Genomic DNA, 12,092 nt, shown 5'->3' on the forward strand with positions numbered 1-12,092 from the left:
TAGCGTTATGAAGAATGCAGTTGGAAAAATAACAGTTAACAATTGATGTAAATCTACTGTTTTATTAAAATTCATATAGATTTTTCATAATGTATTCTGATTTACAGTATTGGACTCGATCCAGATGAACCAGAAACGCCTGATCCAACATTGTTTATAGGTCTTGATTTATTTTTAACTATTGATTTAGATGAAGAGAAACGTAGTGAATTTTTTGATGTGATATTACCATCCATGGCATACAGAGCATTGCAGTTAAAATCATTAAGGCCGCCAAATGGTTTACGTTTTAGTCTTCAACAACAGGGTCAGTTATTTTTACTATTTTTATTACTGGTCACAAAAAAAAAGACAGATTTTCTGTAAAAAACTATACTAATATAATTGGGTGTAAATCTGTGATTACAAGCGTGGATCTGTGAATAGATCAGTTAATTATTTCGACTACAATATTTTAGTTTTTCAATATTCAATGAAATCTCACTTAAAATACTACAGTTTCAGATGATTTGATCTTTTGCTACCTGATCATTAGATGACTGAAACATTAACTGTAGCACTGTAATGTTAACATTAACTGTAGTACTGACAGTTAATGCACATAATGGACTGATACTACAAAGTACTTCACTATAAATTTTAATTGGCACTGACTGTTAAAGACATTGATAAATAGATGCCAACAACACTCAGAGGAATTGCACTCAATATTGTTTAAATTAGGTGTTTTATGGATGGCTCTGACTGATACTTTTTATCTTTTCATTTCCTGGATGTACTCTGAGAAATTCTATGTATTGCAGAAGAACTGTTAGGTTGTAAAGGCCATCCAGTTTTTTTTCTTACCTAAAACACTGTTTAATACGCTTTGGTTTTTCTGTGCCTATAAAACAAGATGTCCTGACTGACTCGTAATCAACGCCCAGCAAAAACTACTGAAGATAAATGAATGAAAATTTGTACATGTGTTTTTACAGTGTATGTACACACTTTTTTTTTTTTGTCTTCAGTCATTTGACTGGTTTGATGCAGCTCTCCAAGATTCCCTATCTAGTGCTAGTCGTTAAATTTTACTTTAATTTCTTGGTAACAAATGAAGATATCAACTTGATTTTTGGTATGTGTAATATTCATGTGAATTTCTAAAAACCAATTTCTAGACTTTTCAAATTTGACCTTGAAAGGGGTAAAGAAAGGTGTAAAAAATTTGAACAGTAATTGTAATTTTTCCCATTTCTGACAATACTAAAATGAGTTATTCGCTTGATTTGGACTTGTAAGTATTCTTTTCAGGTTTTAAGGGGTGCAATGGTGTACGGCATGGCAGCTCAACCAACCCAGCTACTGTCACTGTTACTGTATATATGATGCAACTGGCTGCACTTGTCTGATTACTTAACTAAAAAACAAAATAAAAGAAATAAAAAAAAATAGAAACGAAGTAGTCATTTCTAGTGGTGTTTGTTGGGAATGCTAAGAATCAGGCAAAATAACATTTTTACCCGTATGAACGTCTGGTAACCAGCTATAACTATTACTTTTAAGATGGAGACTCAATATTTTGAAACCTGCATTTTTCAGATCGCTCAAAGTTTGGGTCCTGTACTGACCAAACTATTGTTCTAAAGAAATTACAATACGCTGATAGTTTTTATAAATTGAACAGGCTTTAATTTTTATTTATCATTATTGTTATTATCGCAAGCATGAATTTAATGAACATGGGGAGGTCCAGGGTGCACACCCTACCCAGCTAGTTAATTTGAATAATTAGAAAGAATGGATAAATTATAAAGATAGCTGAGAGGATACTATAAAAATATTTTTTCCATAATCCGTGGTGATATGTGGTTAGGAGATAGCCAACCGCTTATTGACTTATCAAGACGACAGCTGACATTGCATCAAAGTAAGGCACTGCTGGCAAGTTTGGTTTCACTCAATGGTAGGCAGGTGATTGTGAAGTTGCAATCAAATTGAACCGGGTTACACGTGATGCGGGTTCAATAGGACTAGACATATATTCATTTGGTTTAGTCTCTTATACTGTTATCTGCTTAGGAAGACCTAGAAAGGTGTGCATTCTGACTGTGATTAAGCAAGATTTAATTTTTTTTTTAATATATTACATTACACTATATTCAATTAGTTAACTGCTACATTATATTAATAAAATGAAATCAGCTTCATGTTTGTTAAATTCATATAATATTTTATTACAGTTAGAGTAAATAATTTTCAAATTAAAACAGATTTCTTACTAAAAATTTTATGATTATTATGGTCATGCAGTAGTTAGTTTCATTAGAGTTATTAAATAAAAATAATAATGAATTTTAAACGTTTTTGTTGTTTTTTTTTTTTTTTTTATTTTTTTTTTTTAGTTGAGAGGATGGAATTAAATCGAGAATTTGTTGCTTCTCTCTTAGCTCATTGTTTTTTCTCAACATTTCCAAAACGTACAATAAAAACTCATCCAACATTACAGGACTTCAATTTTACGAATTTCTTTAAGCATTTAGAACAGTAAGTATTTTGAATTTAGTTTTCTTGTAGGTTTAAATATATCGATTCACCTGACTGTACTCAGGCCCCTATAAAGGGATTTTATCTGACAAATTAGCTGAATAAAATAAAATTGACAAAAAAATAAAGATGACTACTCTCTTTTTACAAGTTTCATAAAAGCAGTTTAGGCATTTTACATCAGTGTATACAGTAATATATAGTGAAACAGAATGACTGACAAATTATTGAACAGTGAAACAAATATTCATTTTTACATTAAAACTCTAGATATTAGTTGCATTCAATTGGCTTGTAGATATATATTTCCAGTTGCAAAATTAGAGTTTTGAATATGTGAAGAAATAATATGAAAATTAGTATGAAGTTTGTGTGGATTTGGGAGAACCAAATAAAATATTTTAAAAGTGTTCCAAAATCCCTAAATCTATCTGTTTTATATATATATATATCCATGTCATTAATATCAGGTATGTGGTAAGTTAAAAAACCATTGATAGAGATGACACGATTTTGTTTTCTAAACTAAAAAACTGTTTGAAAACCATTAAACATTTTTATCAAATTAAAGTACATTAAAAAAAATGTACTAAATTTCAATCCTGGTGTGCGAGTAGAAATTTTGAAACATAACTGAAAATTTATAATTAAAAAGTAGTTATTGATTTATAACGCGAATCTTAAATTAAAATAATTCTAATTTTTCTAGCTTATTGCCCTTAAAATAAAATTGTGTAATTATTCTAACTGAAAACTGATAATTCATGTTATATAGTTCTATAATTTAGCTATATAACAAAGTGGCATTGCAGATGAAGGTTTACTGATCTCTTTGGTGGTGTTTCTCTTTCATTTAGAAGGTTCTGGGTTTGAATCCCAATTAAGCTTGTTATTTTTCATATGCTATCTATATTTCCATGTCCAATCTTGAGTTTATGTTGTAATTTAATTATCCAAGAAGATAAAAATTACAGTGTAATAAGTTAACTTATATATACTGGATTATCGTAAATTATTCAGTACATTTTAGATGTTAATAAAAAAATAAAAAAAGCAATGTACCTACGTGCATGTTTTATTGTTGAACAGGGCATTTTAAACAGTTTTGTTTACAACACTTATTAACTTCAAATAAGTTCCACATGAGCACCTTTTGTGGCACGTAAAATCTCTAGACTATATTCAATTCACTACACGCGTTACAAAGAATATCTGAAGTTATTCCATTAGTTACACCTTCAGTTCTTCTTTTTAATACATTGATGTTGACAACCTTTATTGAATACACCCTGTCTTTGACAAACCTCCAAAGAAAGAAGTCAAGTGGTGTAACATCAGGGGATTAAGGTAGCCAGGGAATTGGCTCATGGCTAATCCAACGTTAAAGAAATTGTTCATGAAGATAGTCCCTAATATTTAAAACACAGTGATGGTGAATCACCTTGTTGGAAGTAAAGGTTGGGTAGCCAATGTTCAATTTGTGATACTGCATACTCCTATAACATGTTGAGGTATCTAGCGCTAGTAAACATTAGCTCAGCAAAGAGAATGGTCCAATCGCTTCATAAGTACATTTAATATTAATTTTCAGGCTGTTGCATTGTGTTTGTCAAACAGCAGGAGAGTTCTCACTACACCAAATTTGACAATTACTGAAGGTTAATGTGATCAGGAACAAGGAAGGTAGCATCATCAGAGAAGATTATTTTTTCTAAAAACACATCTTCGTTCACTATCAAGAATTTCTACGGAAAAATTGTAACGATGTGATTTATTATCATCAAATGCACGCTCCAAATGAATTTTGTACGCATGAAGTTTAGGCATTTTGTAGAATTTACACAATTGTCAGTTGTGTTATTTCCAGTTCTAAACTCGCATGATGAATCTCTTTACCTGGGCTTCATTGAAAAGTTTCTTACTTGATCCACAACTTCCTAAGAGACGGGAGGTCTGTCAACACCTTTTTGACATAGTACATTAACTTTATCCTTAAACTGCTGATAGTAATGTTTAATATTCTTTATTAGGAGGATCAGGACCATACTCTAAATGTAAACGTATGTGAACAGTAACAACAAATCCACTTTTATGAAACATAATATGCCCATTGCTTTCTCTTACACAGTAGTCATTGCTCTACTGACAAGTCCTCTTGTCATTATATCGCGCCTGCATGTAAACAAGGTCATCAGTAATTCTAATATCTACACTAATGTTTGAGAAAAATCAATGTATAACACATTTAAATTAAGTATTTTTTTTTAATGTCTATTTTTCTGCTCATTACGAACAAATATTTTTATCAACAATGCTTAAATTCTTAACAGAAAGTTAAGAATAAAAACTTAAACCTAAATGTGCATTTCAGTTATTAGACAAGATCATCAGTAGACAAAGGGGTAATTAGTAAAATGAATTTATATATTCACTTTATACTTTTCACATGTGAAAAATTGCTAAAAGAATATTTTTACCTGTGTTTATAAAATTAGTAGTGTAACAGTTATTAAAAAAAAATTGAACTTTGATAAAAAACACAACTGATCATAGTGGTCAGTCCAAGTAAGTAGTTTTCAAACTGATTTTTAAGTTCACTTTTACTTTGGCTGCCTAAGATGATACTGAATAATTTTTAGTCAATAGTTGTTCATATTTTAAAAAATCAACTTCAGTACTGTTTTTTTCTAGTGTTTTATCTTTCTGTTATATAAAGAGGAAACATTTGTTTGTATGTTAGAAAAAATCTCAAGCACTGCTAAACTAATAGCTACCAAATTTTAACAGTAGCTTCATTATGTAATCCAGAGGTATAGTAAGATGGCAAATTATTTATTAAAACATGTAAATAATAAATAATCCATTAGGTGTTGTACATCTCATTCGAGCCACTAGGTGGCGAGCCGCTAAATTCTCATGCTCCTTTCTTATGGTGAACCACTCCCATAGTTGGATTGACACCATAAATCTTTAGATATCAACTATTTATTTTTGCCGGCATATATGATTTTAAAAAAATATTCATTATTGTTCCAAAATATTTTTGTCTCAAACTTCAGTCGATTTTTGTCTATTAATTGAGAAAAACTTTGAAGTTTAGTGTACACTGAACATTTTAGCAGTGTTCAGCTATTTATTCGATCAAATTTTTTTGTATTTGATTTTCTCAACACAAATATTTCAGGTGTAAAATGTTGAAATCCAGATTGTTTTGGAGAATACCTGCTTCAAGGCATATGACATCTATAAGAATGAGTGAAATTTTCAGGCAATGCTGCGACGGGGAAATGCTAGTATAAATATACTTTCTTAAGTTAAATTTTTATTTATATTAATGCTTATTTTTGTTATACCCTTGCATCTATTAATGATTGTTAATCAATTGAAATGAGAATTTAGTTTTAGATTTTTATTTTTTCAAAATCATTTAGCACAAAGAGCTCGCTCTTTCTTCATATTTAATATGATGTTAAGGTCTTTGCTTCAATATTATCTTCATAATTTTTTTTTTACTAGATTTACAATGTAAAAAAAAAAAATTAACTTTATAACTAATTTTTTTTAAACATTAGAGAAATGATTGTAAAAAAAAAATATTAAATTTACGTATAGTAAAAAATGTTTTTCTTTGATTTATTTTACTTATTTATCTATTTATAATTAGCCAATAAAAAGTCGATTTTCAAATAAGATTGTAATAAATTTAAAGTTTTCATTTATAAAATAAAATGTATAATACTGTATGTTGTCATTTTTTTTTTGCAGCAATTTTCAAAAATCAAAATTATGTAGTTTTCTTCACTACTTTAGTGTACTTGAAAAAAATGGTGCCCCGCCTTCTAAAATAGTAATTTCAAGGCAGGTATGCTATATTTTTATTTCTTGATTGTTCGATTTACGATTGCTTGTTACATTTCAAATCATTGAATGAATGTTTGCTTTTATAAGTTTACATTCGGTCTAGTATTAATATTTTTACAGTAATATTATTCAGTTATTGACACCAGTCATGGAACTCAGTCACACGCTGCATATTTTGATTACTTGTAGCTAACAACTCATTTGATTGATTAACAGTTATATCTTTTTCATTGTCTTTGGAAACCAACGGTCTTCAACAGTATGGAAAGCAAATAAAAGGTAACTTAAAAAGCTGTGAAATTTGTCTTTTGCAATTTTTACATAGCAGACTGCTTTCAATTGTAATTAAAAAGTCAGATATTAATTGTATTAAAATTATTTTATGCTTTTTGTTAAAAATTTTTTTTTAATAGTTACAAACAACAAAAATTTTACCCTTTTTAGAAATATTAGCACCATTCATTGTCTATGGACTACTATACCGTTACCGTATTTGCTACAGAACTATATTTATATTCAGAATTCTATGGATTCCTGAAAGAATATGAAATGCCATTTTTCAATGCCTTTTTACTTTTTTATGCCTTTTTTCCTGTTTATCCAAAAGTTGAGGTTATTTTTACTGGTCTGTACATCCTATTTTAGATCATATACAATTTTTTAAATTTTCATTTTTTTTTTAATTATTTTTTATAAGTAATATTAAATTACAGTTTTAAAAAATCATAATGATAAATGAATTAAAAAATTTCTTTCAATTGATGAGTTTTATTTTGTTACTCTTTATTACATTGTATTATAATACTGGTATATCAATAAAATAGAGTAGATGCAATGCTTAAATTACGTTTTGTTTTTTTTTTCAATTATATACTTAAAGAATGTATTGACGTCATTTTCATTTGTAGTATTAGTAGTTGCAGTGAAATTTGAAAAGAGTTTCAAGGAAGATTATGATGAAATAGGACTACCCCAGGTACCGAGGTACCGAGTCATTTGGGCGATCAAGTTTGAGACTTGACCAGACAGAGTTACTTTTTTACACTATAAATATTATTCATTTATTTAATTCTACCGCTCACCTGTGACATCACAAAATAGCAGATGATTCCAATAGAAATCAGTAGAAACCATTAGAAATGGGGTGGGGGTGTGATTTTTCAAAAAACATTTTTACATTTAATTGTTAACAAATGTGCCTAAGAAAAATATGACCTTAATTAGGCAAAATCTCGAGATACTGAGGGTTACCTTTCTCTACAGCCTCACCCGTTGTCCTTTTAAGTTGAAAATATAATGGCATCATTGCCCATATATAGAATTAATCTGACCAAGTTTGGTCAAAATCAGTTCAGTAGGTCTGGAGATATAAAGTGATTTATAGGCTAACACTGAACACACATACATATGAACATTAACATCCGGAAAATTCCTATTTGTTTTTTTGGGTTCCCTAGGTGTCAGATCGTTAAGATCCAGTCAAAACCACTTATTGCCCAAATTGGACTTATTATAATACAATCCTTTAAAATAATATTTATCATTATTATTTCAAAAATTATTAAAACACATTAAAAACCAGGTTTGCCAACTCATTTTATCAGTGCATGATATTAGGATTCTGTATATTTTTATTTGGTGAAATTTTTTGGTGTTATAAATCTTTGGTATTTTGATATAGATTATGAGCGGTAAAGAATGGCTGACAATAGAAGACTGGTTGGAATGTAGATTGCCATTATGCCCTTTAATAATTAGACATGAAGGACGTCTTGAAAGAGTTGGCTCTGAGCATCTTCTAGTTTGTTTTTCCAGTTCTCGTGTTGGTGGACATGTGCTTTTTGATGGTAGTTCAAGAGTAAGTGTTAAATAATCTTTCCAAATGAAGCAAATAATTATTGCCGTAAATAATAAGTATTTGTTATTATATTTAAAATATATCTAATAGTTATTATTACTGTAGTAAAATTTGAAACGAATAAAAAAGTTTCTTTTGGTTACTATCTTGCGGCCTATAATTATTAATAAATTACTCCATAAAATTGGGAGCCAGTTGTACTAATTAATTAATAAAAATTTATGAAAGATTGACCACTGTAATGTAATTGCGAACTGTGGTAAGACACATTCCTCTGTCTTTCATCTAGAAGGATATGGATTCAGATCTCATTCAGGTTTTACATTTGCTACATTCTGTATAATTCATCTTATTAATAAAATAAGTAAAATAACTACAGTAACTTTAACTGGGCAACAGCTTTTAATTATTTCATAAATACATTCAGATCTCATTCAGGTTTTACATTTGCTACATTCTGTATAATTCATCTTATTAATAAAATAAGTAAAATAACTACAGTAACTTTAACTGGGCAACAGCTTTTAATTATTTCATAAATACATATAAGGTAAAGCAAAAAATTAATCAGTTAAAATATGATATGGCTAATTTTTTTTTTTAAAGTGACTATTTTATGCCAAATGATAAATACAAATGCCAATTTCAAAACCAGCAATTAGAATACTGTTAATGTAGGCTAAATTAAAGTATTTCAAGGTGTCTTTAATATCTTCCTTTTTTACTTAAGACGTGGTAAATCTTTAAATTATATACCTACCCAGAAAATAGTATATTATAATGGACCTTTGTCCATTAAATAAGTTATTTAATGCAAAACGTTATTGTCAGTGCCATCGATTTCTTATTGAATGTTCACCTTCATTTGATCAGTGGGATGAGGATTTGAGTCATGAATCTTATCCTTCAAATAGTCCCAATGGAAAAACTTGCAACCAGACAAATCTGGGAAATGCAGAGGCCAACCACCTTCTGCTGACTGTTTGTTCTTCTGTAAAAGCTGCATAATTGTATGCTATTGAATCATTTGATGTGTGAGCGTATTGCGTCATCTTATTTAAGAAGCTGTACTCTTTTTCACAATCTGTTAACCAAATGGAGAATCCTTTGAAAATTATGTGTATCCTTCTGTATTGGCAGTCTGGTCAAAAGATATTGACCCCTTTTACGATTACCAGAAACAGTACATCATACACCAGTTTTCTTATATTAAAATGGTTGTCAAACATTTGGTGACCATTTGGAGTCATCTGATACATGGTGTTGCATGAATTAACACATCCCAGATAAATGAAACTGTGCCTCGTCTGATATGAAATACAACACTGGGTCTGTTTCCATCGACAGTGTAGTCACATTAAAATGTTTCAGTTTATCTGTTCTCTTAAGTTGTTACTTAATATGGTTTTAAATTTAAATTATAAAGATCTAGCAGCTGAATGTGTGTTTTACACCACTTTGTTGTGATAACTTATGTTTAGATTTTTTTGGACTGGGAGAAATTCTGCCAATCCATAATATTGGTATGGACTTTAGAAGCAGAAACTCTCTTATTTGTTTTTCTTTGCTTTTGAAATGATCCCGTTGTATGTAGTTTCATGCCTGACAAGTGTAACTTACTCAGATTTAGCAGACCGTAAAATACATTGAATCTTCCTCTGAATTGTGAAAATCATGGTGACTAACAACTTCATGTGACTATTGATCGTGTAATGTAATAAGTATGTGCTGGCACTACAACTTATTTATGTATCAAAAACTTGGAAAATTTTGTTTTTTAAACAAGGTCCGACTGGTTGTTGCTATGTAAATTCTGCGTGACTGTTGAAACATGCATTCACCTCAGCTCCTGGCATGCCTTGTACAAATGCAGACGCCGTTTGCAGTCACTGTGTATGGTTTACATTATGAAGTTGAAATGTTTCAAATAATTGAGCGCCCTGCCAGTTGTGAAATACAGTGGTCTGTGACTTATTTTGACTGCAAGGAATGTGTAAACAGCAGACATTCATCGCCAGATGTGTGAGACTGTTCAAGAATGGCCGAGACAATGTCCATGATGAACCTTGATCAGGCTGACCTGTAATCACAGATGATTTGGTGCATGAAGTCGATGTAAAAACTTGTAAACACCAGCAATTCATGATTTCCACTTTGTCACTGATGTCCCCATAAGTTCCAAGACCAGTGCTATACAAAATCCTTTCCTAAGATTTTGCAGCTGAAAAAACTGTGCTTGCGATGGGTTCCAGGCTGCTTTGTGAAAAAGACCAAAAAAAGAGAATGGCTAGTGCTTTAACATTTTTGACCCGCTACAGTGAGGAATGAAATACACAACATTACCGATCAAAGTGAAAGCCAAACAGACAATATCGATACGAAAGATTATGGAACTGTGTTTTGGAATAGACATGTGTTTTGTTAGTAGATTTTATACCCAAAGAGACAACAATAAACTCAGTTGCATACTGCAAGACCTTGATGAAGCTTCGGCATACCATACAGAATAAGAGTTGTGGCCTACTGTCATCTGGAGTTTTGTTGCTGTATGACAATGCACGACCTCATTCTGTCGCTCAAACTCAAGAGTTAATCAGATCTTTTGGATGGATGGACTATCCACCATACAGCCTGGACCTTGTGCCGAGCGATTACCACCTGCTCTGGTACCTGAAGAAATTTTGCAGCGATCAGCAGTTTGACACCGATGAAGAAGTGAAAGCAACAGTTAAAGACCGGTTGCTGTCAGAGGTAGCTGATTTCTGTGGTGCGGGCATAAAAAATTCAGTAAAACGCTAAGATAAACGATTAAACAAACAAGGTAACTATGTAGAAAAGTAGCTTAAAGTGTAAAGAGTGAAATAAAAAAACGTTTTTGACAATATTTTTACTAGCTTTGTTTGTATTACAAAATGGACCTTACTTAAAAAATAGCCATTGTATATATCTGTTTGAAACCGCATCATTATTTTACAGCCACAAATATAGAATATTTTTTTCTTTTTGTTTTAGGAATGTATACAATATTGTACTTGCCCTGAATTATTAGTTATGTTATTATGCTGCGAGGCATTAGAAGATAATGAGGTTGTGACTGTTGAAGGAGTATTGCAAGTTGCAAGAATTTCCGATCCTCGCAATAAAGCTCGTATCGAGACAGTTCCAGATCCTCAAATTGTAAGAATTACTTAAACAGATAAAATTATAATTTTTATATCGTACATATAATTCTATATATTTTTATTTGTCTATAAAAGTAGAGACCTAGGGTCATTGCCTTTCTGTTAATAGGTACTGAATTCAGGATTTATACATGCTTAATGATAATTTTCCTTTGATTCAGGAGATTTTCTTTCCATTTACACTTTTGTCGTAGTTTGTTATTTCAGGTGAAATTATGATTTCCTTAAAATTTAAGTAAATTTTTGAGACTGTAAAGTATTTCATAAGTAGCGTATTTCATATGCTACAAAATACAACTCTCATTATCATTATACAGTATCTATAATTTAACATTAGTCTATAGTTAATTGAATGAATTTGTAAATAAATATTGTATTGTGAAGTTTTTATATAATGAGCTAACCGAGAATTTAATGATATTTCCATTCCTCCAGATTCATAAATCTTGCAAATTTATAAAGTATAAACTTTCTAGTGTACAAAGTTGGTAAAAATGTTTTATAAATTTTCTTGAATGTTGAGTTGAATTTTTTTATTTAAAAATCGAATTACATGATGTAAAGGCCTAAACATTTAAATAGTAATGGATAAGAAAAGAGAAATAATTAAACCTAATTAAAGTAGGATTTTCTGAACTTTCTTATTATCTTATTCTCTAAAGCTG

The 12,092-nt window shown here is 30.2% G+C and overlaps 1 protein-coding gene across 5 annotated transcripts in view; it reads left to right on the plus strand.

Annotated features, from left to right (window-relative positions):
* Positions 1-12,092, plus strand: part of LOC142332733 (uncharacterized) — a 45,873-nt gene that overhangs the window by 12,718 nt on the left and 21,063 nt on the right. For 4 of the 5 annotated variants that reach the window (XM_075379335.1, XM_075379336.1, XM_075379334.1 and 1 more), the window contains 5 exons: positions 108-307; positions 2,385-2,526; positions 6,292-6,388; positions 8,069-8,245; positions 11,258-11,422. In XM_075379335.1, the coding sequence (XP_075235450.1) occupies positions 108-307; positions 2,385-2,526; positions 6,292-6,388; positions 8,069-8,245; positions 11,258-11,422 (781 nt within the window). The remainder of the gene's footprint in view (positions 1-107; positions 308-2,384; positions 2,527-6,291; positions 6,389-8,068; positions 8,246-11,257; positions 11,423-12,092) is intronic. The other variant, XM_075379337.1, reaches the window with a different exon arrangement.

The sequence above is a fragment of the Lycorma delicatula genome, chromosome 12, assembly GCF_047948215.1.
Source record: "Lycorma delicatula isolate Av1 chromosome 12, ASM4794821v1, whole genome shotgun sequence".
NCBI lineage: Eukaryota > Metazoa > Arthropoda > Insecta > Hemiptera > Fulgoridae > Lycorma > Lycorma delicatula.